Consider the following 24,410-nt stretch of genomic DNA (forward strand, 5'->3'; position numbering starts at 1 on the left):
TGCAGTTGAGGGAGAGGCGTGAGTGAGACGACAATGTCACAGGTCAATTCAGAAGATGAAGGAAGTTGATTACCTTCTCAGATGAATATGTATCAAATGTTATAATTAGAGTGTTAAGTTTTTTTCTACTTTGTTTTGCTGCAGCTTCAGACTTGGCAGTAAAAAACAACATAACATAGGAATAAAAAATTTTATGTCCCTATTAACAGGTTACACTTGATTCTGCTGTAGTGTGGTGGAACTGAAGTGCATGTCATGTTCTTTCTCAGTTGAGAAAACTCTGTGTTATCACATGGTGGGACTTCTGTTTCAAACGCTGCAGATCTGGCAACGGCCAACGACAAAGGTCAGAAATTTATATATTTTTAAACTTTGTGATCTTAGACCAGGGTGTCAAACTCCAGTCCTCAAGGGCCACTGTCCTGCAGTTTTTAGATATGCCGCAGGTACAAAGCACTGGAATGAAATGGCTTAATCATCATTCATCAGCCATCCTGATGCACCACACCTGTGTACTGGATGGGTCCAGTCTATCCTTCAGGACCCACCATATCCTACGATTCATTGAGGGTCCAAATTAGGTGTTTGGGAAAAGCAGCAATGGTGGTGAAGAGCAGCAAATTATTTTTCCTCCAAGTGACACATTAAATTTTGCAATGTTTTTAGGTGAGAATGTAGCTATGTAAATCTCAGATATCTGCTTGGTTTATCACTACGCCACCTAACTGTAATATTGCTCTGACAGTATTTTCGGAGATTTCTGCTCCCGCTGCATTAACAACCAGCTCCCCTCGCCAGCTGTCAGCTGGCCGGGCGATCCAGATAGTTTTGGTTTACATGGAGAGAACGCCTGACTCCTGGCACATTGTTTTCAAACTTCCAATAGATTTCTCCAATGAGTGTAAGTTAAATGGTGACATTGTTCAGTCAGGTAATGTCTAGCAGCATAAAGTTTGTTTATCCAAAGTATTTAATTTATTTCTTAACAAATCAGTTTGACTGATTATAGTGAAGCATCTATCCATCCATTTTCTTCCGCTTATCCGGGGTCGGGTCGCGGGGGCAGCAGCTTCAGAAGGGAGGCCCAGACTTCCCTCTTCCCAGCCACTTCTTCTAGCTCCTCCGGGGGAATCCCAAGGCGTTCCCAGGCCAGCCGAGAGACATAGTCCCTCCAGCGTGTCCTGGGTCTTCCCCGAGGCCTCCTCCCGGTGGGACGTGCCCGGAACACCTCAACAGGGAGGCGTCCAGGAGGCATCCTTACCAGATGCCCGAACCTCAACTGGCTCCTCTCGACGTGGAGGAGCAGCGGCTCTACTTTGAGTCCCTCCCGGATGACCGAGCTTCTCACCCTATCTCTAAGGGAGAGCCCAGCCACCCTGCGGAGGAAGCCCATTTCGGCCGCTTGTACCCGTGATCTCGTTCTTTCGGTCATGACCCAAAGCTCATGACCATAGATGAGGGTGGGAACGTAAATCGACCGGTAAATCGAGAGTTCGCTTTTTGGCTCAGCTCTCTCTTCACCACGACGGACCGGTACAGTGCCCGCTTCACGGCAGACGCTGCCCCAATCTGCCTGTCGATCTCCCGCTCCCTTCTTCCCTCATTCGTGAACAAGATCCCCAGATACTTAAACTCCTCCACTTGAGGCAGGACGACCCCCCTGACCCGGAGAAGGCACTGTACCCTTTTCCGGCTCAAGACCATGGCCTCGGATTTGGAGGCACTGAGCCTCATCCCGGCCGCTTCACACTCGACTGCGAACCGCTCCAGTGAGAGCTGCAGATCACGTTCCGATGAAGTTAACAGGACCACATCATCCGCAAAAAGCAGAGATGCGATCCTAAGGCCACCAAAACGGATCCCCTCAACACCTCGGCTGCGCCTAGATATTCTGTCCATAAAAGTAATGAACAGAATCAGTGACAAAGGGCAGCCTTGGTGGAGTCCAACTCTCACCGGAAACGAACCCGACTTACTGCCGGCAAAGCGGACCAGATTCTGACACCGGTCATACAGGGACCTGACAGCCGTATCAAAGGGCCCGGTACCCCATACTCCCGGAGTACCCCCCACAGGGCCTCCCGAGGGACACGGTCGAACGCCTTCTCCAAGTCCACAAAACACATGTAGACTGGTTGAGGGAACTCCCATGCACCTTCCAGGACCCCGCTGAGGGTGTAGAGCTGGTCCAGTGTTCCACGACCAGGACGAAAACCACACTGCTCTTCCTGAATCCGAGGTTCAACTATCCGACGGACCCTCCTCTCCAGGGCCCCTGAATAGACCTTACCAGGGAGGCTTAAGAGTGTGATCCCCCAGTAATTGGACCACACCCTCCGGTCCCCCTTTTTAAACAGGGGGACCACCACCCCAGTCTGCCAATCCAGGGGAACTGCCCCCGATGTCCATGCGATATTGCAGAGTCGTGTAAGCCAACACAACCCTACAACATCCAGAGCCTTAAGGAACTCCGGGCGGATCTCATCCACCCCCAGGGCCCTGCCACCGAGGAGCTTTTTGACCACCTCGGCGACCTCGTCCCCAGAGATTGGAGAGCCCAACCCAGAGTCCCCATGCTCAGCTTCCTCAACAGAAGGCATGTTGGTGGGATTGAAGTGGTCTTCGAATTATTCCGCCCACCGGCCCACAATGTCCCGAGTTGAGGTCAGCAGCACACCATCCCCACTATAAACAGTGTTGGTGCTGCACTGCTTCCCCCTCCTGAGACGCCGGATGGTGGATCAGAATCGCCTCGAAGCTGTACGGAAGTCTGTCTCCAAGCATTTAAACATAATAGCTTTATTTAACCGCAATGTTAAATAGCGTCTACTCTTTATTTTGTCTACGACTAGACCTGTCCAAATTCACAGGTTTTCTCTTCCAGTCGTCAAATATTCGTGGCCTTTGAAGGACCCGTCCTACGTAGACCAGGTCTTTTGACGCAAAGACATTCATACGCTTTGAAGGATGCAGACCCTGAAGTCGGACACACCGACTGTGAGTAACAAAGTGAGACACAGGACTAGCAGAGACTATTGTTTAGTTTTAGCTTGTGCTAAATGACAAATCACATTTCTGCCAAACAACAACACAAAACACGCAACACATCATTATGTACTTACATCACCATCTGCATATTTGTGAGAAAGTAGAAACGGATTCTTCCTTCTTTTTGGCAAATTCTGTCATAAACTGTTGGTAGTTTTCAAAGGATTTCTGCTTAAAATGATCTGTACAAACTCCAACTTACTTTGGCAATATTGCAAGGACATTACAACCAGAAATATTATGAATCCGCCGCGCAGCTCTGTTCTCCTTGACTGGGAGAAAATGCATGAACACTGTTGTGTTCTGTGTAGTTATTTTAGAGGTTTTCTGTGTTTAGTCCTGTCCCTGTCCTGTCTTCCCTGTTGATTGCTTCCCAGGTGTGTCTCATTCCCTGATTACCCTCCCTGTGTATTTAAGTCCACCTGTTGTCTTTGTCTCTTGTCGGGGTCCTCGTTTAACATCATGCGTTCTGTTGTCGGTTTGTTTCCCTGAGCTGTTACTGTTGGACTTTGTTTTGGAGTATGCACCATTAAATCATCGTTCATTTATGTCTGCCTGGGCCTACCTGTGTCTATCTCCTCAGCAACACCCTCAAACCATGACAAACACATGCTCAAGCTCTGTGTTACAGTGGACAACAAAACACTTTCCTTTTCAAGCAGTCATTGTGCAGGGGAAAAACCAGCAGAACAAACTTGCAGTTGGGGTTGGTTTGTAAAAAGTTGTGACGCAACAATTAAGAAGTTTTTAAAACGCATTATCTTGCAAACACCAGCAGTACATTTACTTATTCCAAAAAATAGCTGGATGTTTGGCGTCTTTTGCTCTTGGAATATTTGTAAAAACCATAAATACCCAAGTGGAAGGACGGAAAGATACAAAACGGGAATTTTCCATAATTGTGGACCTTTTAAATTTCTTATGGTTGAGACCCTTTGTATTAACTTTGTAAAAAAAAAAAAAAACACTGAATTTTATACTATTCAAAATTAATATTTAAAATGTGTGTTGCACTATTTATCCTGAAATGTTTGCTAAAAGACTGAATGATGAACAAACACATAAAACCTACTATCTTCAGGCAACTCATTCTCCCGCTGGTCGAGCTCCATCTGCCGACACCATCCCTCCATGCGGTCGGTCTCAGCTTGAAGAAGCTTCAGGAACCAGCGTCCATCTCTCTGACAGACCGACCGTTGTACCACCTTACATCACAATATTCAGATTTGCACATACTGTCAAAATAGTGTATATGAAATATTCATTAAAACTACAACAAACCCCTGAATGAAGCTGAAAGTAACTGCTGGTTTATCTCTCACTAATGGGGCAAGGTTAACATTTTCAGCTGCTGATAAATATTTTAAAATAAGGTTATTCAGAAGAAAATGTGAACATTCATTCTTCTAAAGCTAACATTTTCTGCTAACATTTTCCACAAGTGCACAATAACACGATCTAAAGAAGATGAAATCTTGAAATTAAATTTAATATTTATGTGTGTTCTAAATATTAAAACCCATATAGGGGAAGTGTGTTATGAGGAATGTATTTTCTTAAAAATTGTACATGCAAGAACACCTTAAAACAAAAGAAATTGCTTAAAAATCTAAGTTATTTCAAAAGATAAAAAATATATAGTGTAGATTCAGAAACATATTTCAAATGTCAGAAATTTAGCATCTGACATTGAATATTACATGTTCAGATAACATGACAGTGTTCATATAATAACGCGTCAAACTGCACATTTGACAAGGTTTATTATTACATTATGACCCACACAATCATGGGGAAGAGAAGCCTGCAGACTTGACAGTTGTCCAGCAAACAGGCCAGCATTTCACTCACTGAGGTGAAGCACACACTAACACGGGCTGACAGGAAGTTTTCCTTTCATGGGTTCATGGAGAGCACACATAAAGACAGTCATCAGTAAAATGCCTTTATTACCTTGTTTATACCCAAACTGTTTTCACAAGTCTCTTTAATAACTATTGTGTTTTTCTTAGTCTGTTTGAGGAACATCATAAGCTAGTTTAGGGTGAAAAATATAGTTTAGAGCAGGGGTGAGGCAGACACCCTGCTTACACTAGACTTAAAACTTTCCTTTCTGATAAAACTTAGTCAGACTGGCTTAGGCTGCATCTTTCCTCTCTCTGCTACTTACTCTTACTTCTCTGTAATTTAGCATTTTTCCTGTTATTTCAGCTTTTAATTTTTTGTTCTCTGTATTTTTTCTCTGAAGCCAGTGTACATCGGGTCTGGTTTCTGCTAAGCTGGTTTCTGTTAAGTCGACTGGAGGCTCGGGAGGAGCACTGGGAGGGGTCGTCAGCTGAGCTTCTGCTGCCAACAACTTAATGATTTCCTTTTATGGATGATACACCTGTCCCCGTCTTTCAGTGTTAAATCCCACTGATTTAACACTGAAATCAGTGGGATTTCAGTGTCAAAGTCTCAAAGAGCTTTGACACTATGTGCTCTTTCATCCTACAGACTTGAAAACTGTCTGACTGATATCAGATATCATAACAGCAGTAATAATATTGGATCAGTTCCAACCCAAATCTTCATATCGGTGCATCCTTACTTTTCTATATATATTTTGTGAAGGACTTTGGTCATCGATATCGAGGATGTGTAAAAAATTATTGTAATAATTGATATGCATAAAAAAAAACAAATTGAGTAAAACAAGTCCACATACCTCCAGAATAACAGAGCTGTTGAAGTCTGCATCAAGCGGGTCATCAGTAACAGTATCTATCCAGGGATCAGGAGGGGGGAGGATGGACGGGTCAAAACCAACATCATCATAATCATCTGAGGCGCAGGCATGGTAATGGTTCCCTGAGCCTTGAATGCTGACGGTGGAGGTGGCTGCATCGCGGGAATACTTCCGAGATGACATGCCACAGGAGGCCAGACGTCCTCTGTGAGGGTGTGGAGAGTCTAGAGGAGTGTCTAGGAGGTCTGGCAGATCTAGATCTGCCTGGATTGGGAAATAAAGAGGATCCAATAATTAACTTAATATTTAGTTGTATGAAATTTATGTTTAGTTTTAAATAGCCTACATTAATACAGTATATTTCCAAATGATTTTTCATTCCCTCGTCTTCTGTAAAGACCAACTTGATATTCTGTATTTTAGCCAAAAAAGGCTTTGCAATAGAAGTCAGATTTATTTTTCTACCCGAGTCTGGAAAATGTGGGCTGAATCCAAAACTTGACATATACATGTAGAAATTTGATAATTTTTCTGCAAACAGATCTCCAAAGAGCAAGATATCACACAGGTGTGTAGATATATAGATTTTCACAGTGAAAGATCAGTAACAGAACCAGTCATATGTGCTGGTGTTTCTCTGTCCTATGACCCACTCAGAACTCTGGTCAGCTCCAGGACTCTGTTTATTAATAATTAATTAATAAAGTATAGTCATTCATTAATTCCGATGTGTAGAGCAGAACGCTTTGTTTACGAGGAAGGAAAACATCTCTGTTGGCAAACTTTATCCAACAGAATTGTTGGATAGAGAACTTGTCCCAACCCAAATTATTAATCAGAGCTTGTCAAGCTTGCTGCTTACCTGTACAGCTGCTGTCACACTGTTGGAGCGCTGAAGCCTTCGATATCTAGACATCCAAGAAACCAAGCCATCAATATCTACTGTCAAGACGCAATTCAGTCAACACTTTTACAGTTTGCAATGTCTTTCTAAATATATTTAATACAAATCAGTAAATTAGTGATTTAGTGCCCATGCACCAACATGTAGCCTGTTGTGGATACTCCTCATGTTTTTGCTTTTCAAATTTTTTTGGATTGATTATTTTGCAACATTAATTCATTTTTGCACATTACTAGAAGTTCATTTTCAGTACAGTTTATTAAGAGCCATAATCTTTTCCTTCACTGTAGAGATACTTGTTTTTTACTCTGCTAAGCATAACAACTTGGCCAAATTGTTTACACCAGGGATCAGCTCATTGTGTTGTGACGTCCCTCTCCACATTACATGGAGGGATCCATCATTTACTAATTGCTTTTTGTCCCGAGTCGCACCGAAAGAGGAGGGACCAGGATTTCAGTAAGTAGCTTCCAGTGTTAGCTTTAGCCTTAGCTCCCTGTGCTGCCTACTCGTTTGGACTGTTGAGCTGTACATCTGTCATTTAATCTTCATCATCATTTTCATCCTGGGTTGTCTCTGCGTTCTCCCTCACCTAACTAAACCACAAATCATGAGACTTTGCTTGGCTTTTCTTTTCTTTAGCAGGACTCCCCTGCTCACACCACCAGCTTCTGGCGATGCCATCGGCCACAGGGGCCGCCTGCTTATTTCCTGCTGTTTTATTTTAGATTTGATGCTCAATAAAGATAGTATTTATTGTTGAAGTCCGTGTCTCCTTGGTTTTTGTTACGGCTCAATGAGCCAGGTCCTAACAGTGCTGAAGCCGGATGACATGGTGTCCAGATCCACAGAAATCTCCAAAGAGGTCTGGAGAAGGACACATCGGGGTTGCAGAGGAGAAAACAAACAGTGGAGGAGGCAATAAGGAAGAAACAGAGGATTCATAGAGCAATTATTTATACATTATTACGTCTCTCGGCTGGCCTGGGATTCCCCCGGAGGAGCTGGAAGAAGTGGCTGGGGAGAGGGAAGTCTGGGCCTCCCTTCTGAAGCTGCTGCCCCCGCGACCCGACCCCGGATAAGCGGAAGAAAATGGATGGATGGATGGATTATTTATACATAGAAGTTGGTTAGAGTACCCAAAATTATACTCCAATCAGAATAGCATTCATTCAACAGGTTTTTACTTAAGTAGAAATAGAAAGGAACCATAAATTACTAAAGCTTCTCAAGTACTGAGTAACTGATCATAATACCTGATTTAACATTTAAGTCACCAGACAGCCAAAAGTATAAAGATGCAAATTCTTGTATTTTAAATAGTTTTGCCAAAATATACAAATGAGGAGTTAGGTTTGGCTGATTCTAGTCCAAATTTACCACGAGGGCCAGAGTAGTCTGTATTTTTTCATGGTGACACTTAAAAAATTTTGCGTTTCGCCCTCATGGTGATCAAAGGAAGACCAACTATTGTTGAAAAGGTGAGCCACTTTATTACTTACGTATTTATGTCTATCTACCTACGGACCTGATAATCAGGTCGTCTGCAGGTCATTTAGCACTACGTTCTCCACCAACATGCTGTGTCTGAACGGAGAAGGGTGACCATCGTCCAGCCACGCCCCGGCCCAGTCGCGGAAGGCTCTCCTCGCCGATCCGAGTCGGACTGTTTTGTTGACATTCTTTATGTCAACAAAGTGGCTTTAGATAGGGTTACCAAGGGACCAGCTCCTATACATTTAAAGCCTGGGGGTTCGGGGGAAGAGAGACAGAGACTGCGGCTGCAGCGTGTCGGTTGGTCTGTGTTATCCAGAAAGCAGTTGGGCACAATATCGCAACACCGTGAGTGAAACAATGACTGGGGCAGCCTACTATATAAAGTATTCGAGGACCGCTTCTTTATTATTACACATCCACATTTGTAGAGTATGGAACAAATCGCGTCCCGTATAGGTTCAATACGGGACGGGTGGCCACCCTAACTGTAGCGTATATTCTATGCGCCTTATAATGCAGTGCGCCTTATATATGAAAAAGTTTTAAAATAGGCCATTCATTGAAGGTGCGCCTTATAATCCGGTGCACCTTGTAGTGCAGAAAATACGGTAATCAAGAACTCAAAACAGCTGTGGCACAACGCCCTAGTGGCGGGAAACAACACAAACAACAAAGGTCAGCAGCACGCTTCATGACAAAAAAGTGAAACAACAAAAAAAAAAAACAGCAATATTTCATCATTTGATATATTAAGTGAGCCAAAGAGCCACTTGCATATCCATAGATACAGGTTACAGACCCAGGATGTAGCAGATGGAAAGTGTGATCCTATCTAAATACAACAGCTAAAAGTGCAGCACTATAATTTTGTATTCATTGTAAAAGTAAGAAGGTTAAAAAAATCCACCACTGAGTATTAACAAATTACATTTACACTTTTGACCATAGTCTAGAACCGCCCCAGGCCTGCAGGTCTGTATCTGGTGCATTTTTGATAAACATGTTTTTTTGTTTTTCTTCCATTAATGGGATGTCAGGTTATCCAAACTGGTAAACCACATTAATGGAATAATAGTGAAATAATACATCAAATGAACACTGAGCAATGTATTCATGAAATATATCCAACATTTCTAAAGAAAACACACAGAAAGCCCTAACAAACCGTTTTAAAGTAGGAAATATTTATGTATGTACTGGTAATCTAGCATGAGTTGTTCTTTAAATGATCATTTATATTATTTTAGCTGATACTATTCTATTATAGATTAAATAAAGTGTCATCAAAACTCAACATCCTAAGCAAATAATCAAACCATAATAATCTACTAAAAGCACAATAAGAAACTTAATCACAGCAAAATGTTCTGTACCATATCAGCCTCAGGAGATGGTTGAGGGTTGAAAAGACGCTGATATCTGGTTCTTCTAGGTTCTGGCGGGTCTACAGTGATCCTCTACTGATGCATTCTGTCTGATATCATACAGCACACTGTGCCACAATGTGCACATTCTTTAAAATGTCTGTATTCATCCTCACTAAGACGGTTCAGCCTGAGATTTATGTCTTCCCATTGCACTTTTGCAAGAGGTTTTGCTTCTAAGGACATGGTGGAATATTGAGTGGACATTTTAAAAAGACCCAGGTTGATAGCAGCTCACCTCGGCTGCGTACTGTCCGTCTCTAGGTAACCATGATAACAGCATCAAACTGTAATGTTCTGGCGGGATTGTGTAGCCAGACTGCAACAATGAGCATAGTGAGGATAGGGTCAAAGGAGGTCACTGAGACACTACAGGGATGTTTTGAGGCCACTGACTGTCAAGAACTCAAATATAGAGAACATTGGTGAGCTCACTGAATACATGACTGACTACTTCTATGTTGACTCCATCATCCCTACTGAGACAGTTTATTGTTACCCAAATAACAAGCCCTGGCTAACAAAGGAGATCAAAACCATCCTGAATGAGAAGAAGAGGGCTTTCAGAGATGGCAACAAGGATGATGTGAGAGTAATTCAGAGGTTCTTGAAGGTGAAGATAAGAAGAGCTAAAGAGGAATATAAGAAGAAGCTGGAGAGGAAACTCCAGCAGGAAAACATGAGAGGTCTGGAGAGGGATGAGAACTATCATCGGGTTCAGATCAGCAGGCTGTGGAACGCTTCAATCAATCAATCAATCAAATTTTATTTGTATAGCACATTTCAGCAGAAAGGCATTTCAAAGTGCTTTACATAATTAAAATAAAAACAGCATGTGACATTAACAGTGAGAAAGAGAGAGATTTAAAAAAAAAACATTAAAACCCGCACCCCTTTAGGACTTCAGTTAAACGCTGTTTAACTGGGATTCTAACCCTCAGGGACTTTAGTCAAAAACACCATTTGACAAGGACTCCAACCTCTAGGTTTTTAGTTGAAACTCTGTCAACTGGGACTCTAAACCCCGTAGAACTTTAGTTAAACGTTGTTTAACTGGGACGTTTTCCGGGGGGCTTTACATTATTAAAACGTCGAAAAGAAAGAAAAAGAAATTAAAAACATTAAAGACATAAAAACATGGAAGACATCAAAACCTGCACTCTAACCCTAATTTAGCCATAAGCAACTCTAAACAGGTGGGTTTTAAGTTGAGATTTAAAAGCACCCAGTGTTTCAGCTGTTTTACAGTTTTCTGGAAGTTTGTTCCAAATCTGTGGTGCATAGAAACTGAATGCTGCTTCTCCTCGTCTGGTTCTGGGGATGCAGAGCAGAACCAGAAGATCTGAGGGGTCTAGACGGTTGGTACAACAATAACAGTTCTTTAAGGTATTGTGGTGCTAAACCGTTCAGTGATTTATAAACTAACATCAGTATTTTAAAGTCTATTTTCTGAGTGTAGGGACTTTAAAACTGGTGTTATGTGCTCTATCTTCCTGGTTTTAGTGAGAACAGCAGCAGCAGCTTCTGGATCAGCTGCAGCTGTTTGATTGATTTGTTAGTCAGACCTGTGAAGACGCTGTTGCAGTAATCAATGCGGCTAAAGATAAACGCATGGATGAGTTTCTCTAGATTGTGCTGAGACATAAGTCCTCTAATACTAGAGGTGATAGAAGGCCGACTTTGTGACTGTCTTAATGTGGCTCTGAAGGTTCAGGTCACAGTCCATCACTACTCCCAGGTTTTGGACCTGATCGCTGGTTTTTAGTTGTAGTAACTGAAGCTGTGCATTGATTCGGGTTCGCTCCTCTTTAGGTCCAAAGATAATAACTTCAGTTTTGTTTCTGTTCAGCTGGAGAAAGTTTTGGCACATCCACACATTGATCTGCTCTAAGCATCTATTCAGTGATTCAGTGACTGTCAACATTGCTTGAGGGCAATGTTGACAGAGCCAATGAACTCAACCTGTTTTTCAACAGATTTGACACTGTGGCCCCTGTACCTCCTGCTCACACTCCCATCAATGCCACTGCTGCTGTCCACCCATGTCAGTTTCACCTTCACATCTTCTTCCCTCCTCTTGTGCTCAGTGACCATCCAGGGGGTCATTGTGGTCATTGTGGAGAATTATAAATATCTGGAACTCCACATTGACAATTAACTGGACTGGGTCAAGAACACTGATTCTGTGTACAGGGAGGGCCAAAATCACCTCTACTTTCTAAGGCGTCTGAGGTCCTTAAACATTTGCCGGACCTTGCTCAGGATGTTTTATGACTCTGTGGTTGCTAGTGCCATCCTGTATGCTGGAGGATACTATCAGACTGAACAAACTGATCCGGAAGGCCAGTAACGTCGTTGGAGTGGAGCTGGACTCTCTGACAGTGGTGTCAGAAAGAAAGATCCTGTCCAACATTCAGGCCATCTTGGACAACGAGTCTCATCCTCTTCATGATGTGCTGGTTGGATACAGGAGCCCCTTCAGACTTTACAATGCCCACATCTGAGTAACTTAAACCTAATTTTCTTTGTACTCATGTAGATTTTTTATAGATCAACATATTTGCATGTGCATGATTATTTATTTATTTATTTATTTATTTATTTATTTATCTATATTCCGTCATATTGAATTCCTTACATCACTCTAAGGTGTATATATATTTTTAAAAGTTTCTCTCTTACGCTTATATTTGTACTATTAATATTTAACACCTTAGATGAAGTAGCTTGTCAACTAATAAGCAATTTCACCTTGGGGATCAATAAAGTATATTCTATTCTATGAAAGAATAGAATCGAAATAAAAAAATATTAAAAAAATGTTTCACTGCAATGATCACCCTCACCCTCGATCATCCTCCACTTGTACCCCCACAGACGTGAACTTGGAGGGGTCTTCCGGATCTGGAATGTCTTCTGGTCCATCAACCTGCAGAACACAAAGAACTCTAAACTACACAATTCTTCCATACTTCAGCATACCTTCATCTAATGCACTTTGATTTTTCTGTTATGTGTAAAGTAAATTAGCTACAAATCCTGTACCTGGATGCCTATGGAGAGACATTTCCCCTTCCTGAGTGCTTCTTTTCTGTATTCATCCCGATGTTCTTCTACAACTTGCCCCCTGCTGAGGTGTGGGGAACTGGCAGTGCTGACTGTCATCGTGCTGTTACTGACATGTTGACTGGCTGGTCCATGCACCTAAGTAGAAACAGTTCCAGTCAGAGTTTACATGTAGTGTTTATGGGAAAGAAGGTCATAATTACTTTGAACTTTCATGGCAAGTGAAGCTTGACCTCTCTCTATTTGTACTCATCAATAAGATTCTGTCATAATTCTAGATCAAGGGTCTCAAACTCCTGTCCTCGGTGTTTTCTATGTCTCTGTGCTTTAGCACACCTGACTCCAATATTGGCTCATTAGCAGTTTTGACATTTACCTCATGTGCGTAGGACAAAGGACGCAAATAAAAAGGACTGCCGTTTGAGACAGCTATGGACATCTGACAAATGTTTGGAATATAAGCATAGTTTGTTTCAATCATTTGACTTCTTGACTTTTAAGCCTAGTTCACAAATTATTAACAGGATTAAGCTTGGAATTTTTGAAAGGTGTTTTAATAAGTCTAATGTCAGCCAGCTTTGTCCATTACATACACATATGTGTTTGGGATCACTAAACCAAGTTTCACAGCAAAACCCAAATTGTCAGTCTCAAACGTAAGTACTTTAGTTGGATTCTTCTGCAATGGCCAAGACTCAAGTCTTTCTTAAATTGAGACTATGGAACACCTCAGTCACTAAAGCAAGTTTAAACATCACTGCCTACGTATGTAGGACCCTGGCAGACCCTACTCCATAGCAGGGACCGAAAAAGCAGATACAACGCTAAAAAAAAGGCGAGTGGAAATGCTTGCAAAGCAGACCGAGTAAAGTGGAGCTGGGTCCATTAGAGCCAGTGGAAAAAGAGCATAAGTCACTGAAGAGTATGAGTTGCATCAGTCAAAAATACATCATGAAGGGAAAACAACATAAGTAAGATGTATTTATTTAGAAAAAATTTGAGATTGTCACCCCCTCCTTGGGCTGCCACCTTATCGTGGTGGAGGGGTTTGAGTGTCCCAATGATTTTAGGAGCTATGCTGTCTGGGGCTTCATGCCCCTGGTAGGGTCACCCAAGGCAGACAGGTCCTAGGTGAGGAACCAGACAAAGCGCAGCCCAAAGACCCCTTAAGATGAGTAATAACTTTGGATGTGGCGTTCCCTCGCCCGGACGCGGGTCACCGGGGCCCCACTCTGGAGCCAGGCCTGGAGGTGGGGCACGATGGTGAGCACCTGGTGGCCGGGCTTTTACCCACGGAGCCCGGCCGGGCTCAGCCTGAAGAGGAGACGTGGCTCCCCCTTCCAATGGGCTTCCAAAGGGGTCGGGTGCAGTGTGTAACGGGCGGCAGCTGAGGGAGGGGACCCTGGCGGTCTGATCCTCGGCTGCAGAAGCTGGCTCTTGGGATGTGGGAAGGAACTGTAGCTAGTGTGCGAGGCTGAGAGGTTCCAGCTAGAAATAGTCGGCCTCACCTCGACGCATGGCTCTGGTTCTGGAACCAGTCTCCTTGAGAGGGGCTGGACGTACTTCCACTCTGGAGTTGCCCACTGTGAGAGGCGCCAGGCAGGAGTGGGCATACTTGTTGCCCCCCATCTTGGCGCCTGTACGTTGGGGTTTACCCCAGTGAACGAGGGTAGCCTCCCTCCACCTACGGGTGGAGGGACGGATTCTGACTGTTGTCTGTGCTTACGAGCCGAACAGCAGTTCTGATTACCCACCGTTCTTGGAGTCCTTAGAGGGGGTACTGGTGAGCGCCCCTCCTGGGGACTCCCTTGTTCTACTGGGGGACTTCAACGCTCACGTGGCCAATGACAGTGAGACCTGGAGGGGCGTGGTTGGGAGGAACTGCCTCCCCGATCTGAACTCGAGTGGTGTTCTGTTATTGGACTTCTGTGCTCGTCACGGATTGTCCATCACGAACACCATGTTCAAGCATAAGGGTGTCCATATGTGCACTAGGCACCAGGACACCCTAGGCCGCAGTTCGATGATCGATTTTGTCATCGGATCTGCGGCTGTATGTTTTGGACACTCGGGTGAAGAGAGGTGCGGAGCTGTCCACTGACCACTACCTGGTGGTGAGTTGGCTCCGGTGCTAGGGGAGGAAGCTGGTCAGACCTGGCAGACCCAAATGTGTAGTGAGGGTCTGCTGGGAACGTCTGGCGGAGTCCCCTGTGAGACGGAGCTTTAACTCCCATCTCCGGCAGAACTTCGAACACGGTCCAGGGGAGGTGGGGGGCATCGAGTCTGAGTGGACCATGTTCCATACCTCCAATGCCGAGGCGGCTTATCGGAGCTGCGGCCGCAAGGTTGTTGGTGCCTGTCACAGCGGCAACCCTCGAACCCGTTGGGGGACACCTTCGGTGAGGGATGCTGTCAAGCTGAAGAAGGAGTCCCAACGGGCCTTTTTGACCTGTGGGACTCCAGAAGCAGCTGATAGGTACCGGCAGGCAAAGCGGCATGCGGCTCGGGTGGTCGCTGAGGCAAAAACTTGGGCATGGGAGGAGTTTGGAGAGGCCATGGAGACAGACTTCCGTACGGCTTCGAGGCGATTCTGGTCCACCATCCGGCGTCTCAGGAGGGGGAAGTAGTGCAGCACCAACACTGTTTATGGTGCTGCTGACCTCAACTCGGGACGTTGTGGGCCGGTGGGCGGAATACTTCGCAGACCTCCTCAATCCCACCAACATGCCTTCTGTTGAGGAAGCTGAGCCTGAGGACTCTGGGTTGGGCTCTCTGATCTCTGGGGACGAGGTCGCCGAGGTGGTCAAAAAGCTGCTCGGTGGCAGGGCCCCGGGGGATGGATGAGATCCGCCTGGAGTTCCTTAAGGCTCTGGATGTTGTAGGGTTGTGTTGGCTCACGCGACTGCAATATCGCATGGACATCGGGGGCAGTTCCCCTGGATTGGCAGACTGGGGTGGTGGTCCCCCTGTTTAAAAAGGGGGACCGGAGGGTGTGCTGCAATTACAGGGGGGTCACACTCTTAAGCCTCCCTGGTAAGGTCTATTCAGGGGTCCTGGAGAGGAGGGTCCGTCGGATAGTCGAACCTCGGATTCAGGAAGAGCAGTGTGGTTTTCATCCTGGTCGTGGAACACTGGACCAGCTCTACACCCTCAGCAGGGTCCTGGAGGGTGCATGGGAGTACGCCCAACCAGTCTACATGTGTTTTGTGGACTTGGAGAAGGCATTCGACCGTGTTCCTAGGGGGGTTTGTGGGGGGTTCTCCGGGAGTATGGGGTACCGGCAGGGGTGAAAGTAAGGGGGTACGGCAGGGTACTGCGTACCCCTAAAAGATTTAGTGGGGGTACGCAGTACCTGCAAGAGAGAGGAGCGGCTGTTTGCTGTAAAGAATCAGTGGGTTCACTAATCAGCCGTGACTGATTAGTTTTTCAAGAACAATCTAAAACACGACTTAATCTAATAATAAATAACTTTTTTCCCATTTAATATTGTTTCTGAACTGTTCGTGCTTTGCTAGAGCAGGGGGGGAATATGTCGATCGCAGAAGGTTTTGAGTAGATCTCGGCATCAGGTGACAAACTGAACGCCGCCAGGAAGCTGAGACCAGCACGTCCTCCTCTGACTGGCTTAAAACGTTCGTAACTTTATGAAAGAACAACAAAAAAATCAACAAAACGTGTTCAAATTAATGACTCGACAATAATAATCTCAGTGATTATTGTTTCTACAAGGTGTTGCGCAATTCTGTGCGTTTTGGTTCTATTACCAAAATAACTAGCAGAGCAGAAGTTTAAAATTAACTAATCAACCAACGCTGTGTTCAGGGGAGGGGAGCGCTTATTAATAATCGCAAAATAAATATCAAGCCTGCAAACCTAATACCGTATCAGACTGAATGTTATGTTTTTTTTAACCTCTGGTCGGCTTGTGGAGCGCAGGAGGTTGCCATGGCAACGGGTGTGCTTAAATGACAGAGAGAGTAAAAATGTGCGAGTGGTTTAGAGTTGATCACTTGTTCAGGTTGTTTTACCTTTGCTGTGGCTCATCACCGCTGTAGTTTCTGAACGTTCAATAAACGACAAACTTGGACTAATTACCTCGTTCTGTGTCAGTATACATCAGTTATAACAAACATCAAACACGGTAAATATGTTTCATTAAGTATTTAACAAACAAATGGTTTCTACCGCGATAATTATGTGAAATTAAATTAATTGTCTAATATAAAAAAAATAGTTTGGTGCTGTCGGACTCAGAGGCTTTTCCTCTATCAAACAAATTTTTTTTGCCTCTTATTTAGTGGAAATATTGATGTTGATGAGACTTTCTCCAAAATAATAACCTTTTTCAACTTTTATAGCTCCACTGTTGAAAATGAGGCTCTAACATTCACAAATTACATTAAAATAAAATCCAGTCCAACATCTGGTTTGAGGTGATTCCTCTGGAACCTATTGGAGGAAAAATATCCCGACTTCAGAAGATGAGCTTTAACAGAATTTAGGTCTCATGGCATCTCAAGGTGTCAACATTGCAGCCAGTGGGCTGAAGGAATTACAGCTTTATTTTGTAGCAATTCAAGGGCTGGCCAGCTTTACATATACATATATATATATATATATATATATATATATATATATATATATATATATATATATATATATATATATATATATATTTTGTCATAGTACCCCCAAGAATTTAAAACTACTTTCACCCCTGGGTACCGGGCCCTTTGATACGGCTGTCAGGTCCCTGTATGACTGGTGTCAGAATCTGGTCCGCATTGCCGGCAGTAAGTTGGGCTCGTTTCCGGTGACAGTTGGACTCCACCAAGGCTGCCCTTTGTCACTGATTCTGTTCATTACTTTCATGGACAGAATTTCTAGGCGCAGCCGAGGTGTTGAGGGGATCCGTTTTGGTGGCCTGAGGATCGCATCTCTGCTTTTTGCGGATGATGTGGTCCTGTTGGCTTCATCAGATCATGATCTGCAGCTCTTACTGGAGCGGTTCACAGCCGAGTGTGAAGAGGCCGGGATGAGGCTCAGTGCCTCCAAATCTGAGGCCATGGTCTTGAGCCGGAAAAGGGTAGAGTGCCTTCTCCGGGTCAGGGGGGTCGTCCTGCCTCAAGTGGAGGAGTTTAAGTATCTGGGGATCTTGTTCACGAATGAGGGAAGAAGGGAGCGGGAGATCGACAGGCAGATTGGGGCAGCGTCTGCCGTGAAGCGGGCGTTGTACCGGTCCGTCGCGGTGAAGAGAGAGCTGAGTCAAAAAGAGAAGCTCTCGATTTACCGGTCGATCTACGTTCCCACCCTCATCTATGGTCATGAGCTTTGGGTCATGACCGAAAGAACGAGATCACGGATACAAGCGGCCGAAATGGGTTTCCTCCGCAGGGTGGCTGGGCTCTCCCTTAGAGATAGGGTGAGAAGCTCGGTCATCCAGGAGGGACTCAAAGTAGAGCTGGTGCTCCTCCACGTCGAGAGGAGCCAGTTGAGGTGGCTCGGGCATCTGGTAAGGATGCCTCCTGGACGCCTCCCTGTTGAGGTGTTTCGGGCACGTCCCACCGGGAGGAGGCCTCGGGGAAGACCCAGGACACGCTGGAGGGATTACGTCTCTCGGCTGGCCTGGGAACGCCTTGGGATTCCCCCGGAGGAGCTGGAAGAAGTGGCTGGGGAGAGGGAAGTCTGGGCCTCCCTTCTGAAGCTGCTGCCCCCGCGACCCGACCTTGGATAAGCGGCAGAAAATGGATGGAAAGAAATTGTCACCAGAGTGACGTGTTCAGTTACCTGTTTTTCAACAAATTGACCTAATCCATCAATCTTGGCTTGGAAGTTTCTGACACATTGATATCAGTGTTCTGAATCAGGGTAATCAGAAACGGCTCTGCTGTGCACTTCCAGAGCGGAAACGCATGTAGTGTAAATCTATATTTACAGTACATTGTAGTGGAAAGGCCCACTTCCAAAGTCATTTTTATTAATGACTTTCATTGGCAAATACCAGGGCATGGAGAAGCAACTCCTTCCTTCCCAGCGACACATTCAGCCTCCAACAGTGAACTTGTTCCTCCAGCTCTGCTCATCTTGCTGTCAGACATTGTTTAGCTTTTCTCAGTAAAGGTCCTTGGCTCATGCCCATCAATATGATTTAGCATTTAATGTATCAGTCAAAAATACATCATGAAGAGGCAAAACAAATACACTATACTGATAAAAGTATTTGCTCACCTGCCTTGATTCACATATTGGAGGTGTGTTCACTTATTCCTTTAGTTCTTTTCTGCAGTTTGTGTGATCCAGCTCATTTCTTTTATTTTTAATTTGCACTTTTTTATTGACAATTTTTCCATACAAGTGTACATACAGACTTTACACTTTTTTCTTTTTCCAAATGTTCCATACTTATTATTCAAGAAAAGATGCATATACAATCTATACCTGCCTTAGACATAGCAATTTTGCCATTCTAGATAATATCCACTCTATCCATTCATTTGTTGATTAACAAAAAAGAAAAGAAAAAACAAAAAAAGAGAAAACAGAGCAAACAAAAAGATCCAAAATGTGTCTTTTCCCTCTTTCTCCTCGCTCTTCTCTTCCAAGTCATCACAATTTTAACTCTCTTCTCATCAGAAATGAACTGTAAGCAAACTATTTACAGTCTGTAGCTCTATAAGGGCTCCTGTAACCACACTATTAATCAATAAAGTCTGATCTCCATGGTGAAATAAAACCCTACCAATTTTTCCAATAATTCTTAAATTTTCCAGATTCTAATCTGATGGAAAACGTCAGCCTTTCCATAATATAAATATTATGCATTACATCAACCCAATCTTCCCTTTTAGGAGCTTCTGCCTTCAGCCATTTCCTAGTAATGGCTTTTTTGCTTGCTATCAACATAATTCTATACATATATCTATCGCCTGCTCTTGTGAGCCTTTCCATCCCTCTTCCCATATACAGATCCTCAAATGTAAGTGGAATATTCACCCCCAGTACTTTATCCATACAATTCTTTATGCCCTGCCAATAGGGTACCATGAAGGCACAATCCCAAAATACATGGAAGTGACCCGCTCTGTCTTTTACGCACTGCCTCCAGCATTTTGTATCTTGGTATTTTATTTGTGCTGGTGTACTGAAATATCTTACAATATTCTTCCAGCCAAACTCTCTCCATGAAAGGGAACAAGATGTTTTCCACTGTTGCTCACATATCTCTTCCCAGTTCTCCTGTGAAAGCCCACAATTAGCATCGTTTTCCCATCTTGCTTTTATGTATGTTGTATTACTTTTTTTTCCAATTTTCCAATCCAGTATACAGTTTTGAAATTATTTTTTTCCCCAAGTTTGATTCATTTGCTGAAATAAACATCTTAATTATACCAGATTCAAACTCAATTAAATTTATCCTTCTTAATAGTTCCTCTGTAAAGTGCCTCAATTGTAAGTGCCTGTAGAAATCCTTGTTGTTTAATTCATATTTATTCTTTATTTCTTCAGAGCTTTGTATAGTATTTTTCTTAACCATCTCCCAGAATATCTTTGGACCCTTTTCCCATTTACTAAATGTTTTGTCCGTTACATCAGGTTTAAAATCGGAGTCATGCGCTATCCACCTTAGTACTCTACTCTGCTCTGTCAACCCATATTTTAAAATAATTTCATTCCATATGTCAAGAGATAACCCCAGCCATGGATTCAACTCCTCCCTAAGGTGTTTTCTCAATTTGTTATGATTTATTATGGCTTGTAGAGGTATCGTGGGTGACATAGCACCTTCTATATCTTTCCATTTTGCAGTGTATAATGGATTGCTTATGTTCAGTAGAGTACTCAACTGTGCTGCTACATAGTAGCTCTTCAGACAGGGTAAGGCTAACCCCGTTTATCCTTCGATAACTGCAAAGTTCTAAATCTGACCCGTGGTTTTCTTCCTTGCCAAATAAATCTCGATATGATTTTATCCCATTCTGCAAAGTCTTTATCTGTCACCTCAACTGGGAGAGACATAAATAAATACAGTAACCTTGGTAACACAGTTGTTTTAATCATTTCTACTCTTGAGACTAAGCTTGTAAAGGGGATTAAACTCCACCTTCCCATATCGGACTTTATTTTCGACACCAAGGGGCTAAAATTTAAAGATTTTAGTTCGGATAAGTCATGGGACAGAAGCATTCCGAGGTATTTCAGAGATTTTGACTGCCAATCCCAACTAAATGTATTTTTAATGAATTGATCAGGTGAATAGTTGAAAGAGAGAACTTGGGTTTTCTTTGTGTTTAATTTGTAGCCTGACATCATCCCAAATTCATCCATTATATTGATTAGTGCTGGAAGTGACTTGCCTGGTTGAGATGGGTAAATCAAAACATCATCTGCAAATAATGCTATCTTTTGTTCTCCTCCGTCCATATGTATACCCTTTATATTTTTGTTTTGTTTTCTCCATTGGCTTAAAGCAGGCATGTCCAAAGTCCGGCCCGGGGGCCAAATGCGGCCCGTGGTCAAATTTCATCCGGCCCGGAGCCTCTGTCATAAAATCAATAACATCTGGCTAGCACGTAGAATTAATACGTTAGGCAGCAGTACTGTTACCAGCATAGGGCGTAGGTTACACACTAAATGCTGTTCCTCATTTACCCATTTACCCGGGTAGCAGCCCGTGTGACTCGGACCATTTGCAGCTGGAGCGCATTGAGCTGCAGGGTGACGCAGAGAACCAGCAGCTTTCTCTCGCAAACCTTTACCGACAGCTGGATAAGGACAGGTTTCGAGAAATTCGGTTTGGTAAGAAAATTCTAAACTTGTTTGGGTCGACGTTAGGGTTGCCACCTGTCAGAAATCAAAATAAGGGACGCGTCGTCCTAGTCTCATAGGGGGTGGGGGGGTGGCAGTTGGACGCAATATCGCAACACCGTGAGTGAAACAATGACTGGGGCAGCCTACTATATAAAGTACTCGGGGAAAACGTCTTTGTTATTACACGTACATATTTGTAGAATACGGAACAAATCGCGTCCCGTTTCGGTTCAATGTGGGACGCTACATTTAACAGTCAAATACGGCATGGTTCCCTATATTACGGGACGGGTTGCAACCCTAGTCGACGTATTTGTGTGAGAAGACATTCTCGATTGTGAACTTAAATAACGGACTCTCACATACGAGACATCTTGCGCATCAGTACCACTGCCTTTGAGCCAGACCTGACCTATGTGCCGCAGTCCAGATCTCAGTATCACATTAATGCAGGCAAGTCATTTGTCATTTACAATAAATCTCTGAATAAATTTTTTGGTTATTAAGATCAATATAAGTCATAAATTCAGACAAGTTTTCAGTTTTCACTCCAGAATAATAAACTTTTAAAAATCTGATCAACATTTACTAATATGTCATATTTCAAATGAGCCCTGCACTTGTTGATATGACTGTTACTTGTTATGTTTTCTGTTATTTTATTTAAAAATTCTGTAAATATTGAACTGCCATGGTGAGATATTTTTTTTATATTTCAAATGTAATTTGCACAATAGAATACAATTACTTCTGTTTAAAAAAGTTAGTGTTAAAAAAGTGAAGTTAAGTGAATATTCAATTGCATATGATATGCATGTTTCAAATGAACCAAAAGACATGCTTCAGATCGCTGAAATTAAAATAAAAAAGCAAATGTAAAACACAGAATGACTTGCTGAAATGCGTTTAAATATATTGATGTTCTATGTAAAGAACATCCTCCAAGGTCGGCCCCCCTACATTTTTAACACACCAAATCTGGCCCCCTTTGCAAAAAGTTTGGACACCCCTGGCTTAAAGGTTCCAAATATATCGCAAATAACAGTGGGCTAATGGAGCAGCCTTGGCTGCATCCTCGATGTACTCTAAATGTATTTGAAAGGCTCCCATTAATTTTGATCCCAGCTGTGGGTTGGCAATGTAATGATTGAATAGTTTTGATAAATGTTTTGTTAAAACCGAATTGTTTTATCACCTTATATAGGAAGTTCCACCTGACGGAGTCAAAAGCTTTTTCTGCATCCAATCCTAATATTACTGCTTCTGTTCTTGTGTTAATAATCTTTTGCATTACCAGCAATGTGCGCCTAATATTATCCGTTGTCTGTCTTTTCTTTATAAATCCTGTTTGGTCCAAATCAATTATGTCCGGCAGAATTGCCTCTAGTCGTCTAGCCATGACTGCTGTAAATAGTCTATAGTCTAAATTTAGGTCACTAACTGGTCTATAGTTGGCACAATCTAATTGATCTTTTCCTTCCTTTGGAATAACCGCAATGAAAGCTTCCCTCCAGGACCTGGGTGTCTCTCCCTCTTTTAAGACCCAATTGAACGTATTTTTTAACAAGGGGATCAATGGTTTTCTTAGTAATTTATAAAATTCAGACGAGTATCCATCTGTCCCTGGAGCCTTGTTCATTTTCAATCTTGAAATTTCTGAGTCTATTTCTTCTTCTGTAATCTCCTTTGTTAATATACGATTTTGATCTTCTGTTATTCTTGGTAAATTCAAAGATTCTAATAATGCATGTATTTGATTATCATTATTAATTTCTTCTTGAGAATATAATTTTTTATAATAGTTTTCAAAACAATTTTGAATCTCTTCTGTCTTATATTTGATCAAATTAGGAGTCCCTGATTTTGAAGATATTATTATTTACCACTTGCTTTTTCATTCTATAAGCTAACAATTTAGCTGATTTACCTCCTCCTTCATAATACCTTTGTTTTGTGTATAGAAGGTTTTTTTTAATCTCATCTTCCAAAATGCAGTTTATCTCTGTTTGTATTCTTTTAATTTCTTGAGATTTTTTTTCATCCAGAGAGAAGCTTTTGTGTTGCTTTTCTAATTCTTTTAATTCCAATTGTAATTGTCTAAGTTTACCCTGTTTTTTCCTTTTTAAGTATGCTGATTTGGCAATTAGCTTCCCTCGAATTACTGCTTTGCATGCATCCCACAGCGTAGCTGGGGATACTGCCCCATTATTATTTTCCTTTACATATATATCAATTTCTTTCTCAAGTTCTTCCTTCATATTCCCCTGTAATAAGCCTGCATTTAGTCTCCACATTGTTGTTTTTGTTTCTTTTGACAATTCCAGGATGATATAAACTGGACTATGATCTGATACATCCCTTACTCCAATGTCACAATTTTCCACTCTGTATCTATCCTTATTATACATAAAGAAATAGTCGATTCTTGAATAAATTGAGTGAGGCGGTGACCCTTTGAAAGCCATGATGGAACCCTGCCCAAAGGGACGTCCTCTCCCTGCCAGAGGGAGTGGACACTTCTCGTTGCAGTTAGCTTTGTTCATGTTTGCACCACCGTTGCAATGTCCACAAAAAAAAGGGGGAGGATTCCAAATGAAAAAACTCCCTCAGGAAATAATAATAAAAAAAAATAATAATTCTGTTAGCTTGACCAGAGTCATCATTCCCTAAGCCCTGGCTTTTCCCTTCAGACTTGAATAGACTCATCCAAAAAACAAACTAAAGATCTTAAATACCTCATTTTAAAAGGCAGTGGTCCTTAAATCTCATCCTGACTTCTCCTAAACATTGCAATCGTTGTTTGTATCTTTCTATTGTCTCTCTCTGTGTCTGTCCTCCTTTCTTGGCCTCGATGGTTTTCCAAGTCAGGTGTCTGATCTTCTCCAAGTTGTTCTCCCCCGGTCTGGTCTCCGCCACCTGCAGCCTTTGTTCCACC

At 42.9% G+C, this 24,410-nt stretch overlaps 1 protein-coding gene across 8 annotated transcripts in view; it reads right to left on the bottom strand.

The window, feature by feature from the left end:
- Positions 1 to 24,410, bottom strand: part of dlgap1a (discs, large (Drosophila) homolog-associated protein 1a) — a 149,250-nt gene that overhangs the window by 45,987 nt on the left and 78,853 nt on the right. For all 8 annotated transcript variants that reach the window (XR_014084399.1, XM_081598755.1, XM_008433540.3 and 5 more), the window contains 5 exons: positions 12,647 to 12,805; positions 12,448 to 12,530; positions 6,639 to 6,684; positions 5,756 to 6,040; positions 4,121 to 4,253 (listed from right to left, as the gene is read on the bottom strand). Coding sequence is in view for 7 of the 8 variants with exons in the window: in XM_081598755.1 (XP_081454881.1) it covers positions 4,121 to 4,253; positions 5,756 to 6,040; positions 6,639 to 6,684; positions 12,448 to 12,530; positions 12,647 to 12,805 (706 nt within the window). In the remaining variant the exon portion in view is untranslated. The remainder of the gene's footprint in view (positions 1 to 4,120; positions 4,254 to 5,755; positions 6,041 to 6,638; positions 6,685 to 12,447; positions 12,531 to 12,646; positions 12,806 to 24,410) is intronic.

The sequence above is a fragment of the Poecilia reticulata genome, chromosome 17 (assembly GCF_904066995.2).
Source record: "Poecilia reticulata chromosome 17, P_reticulata-male-v2, whole genome shotgun sequence".
NCBI classification, from domain to species: Eukaryota; Metazoa; Chordata; class Actinopteri; order Cyprinodontiformes; family Poeciliidae; genus Poecilia; species Poecilia reticulata.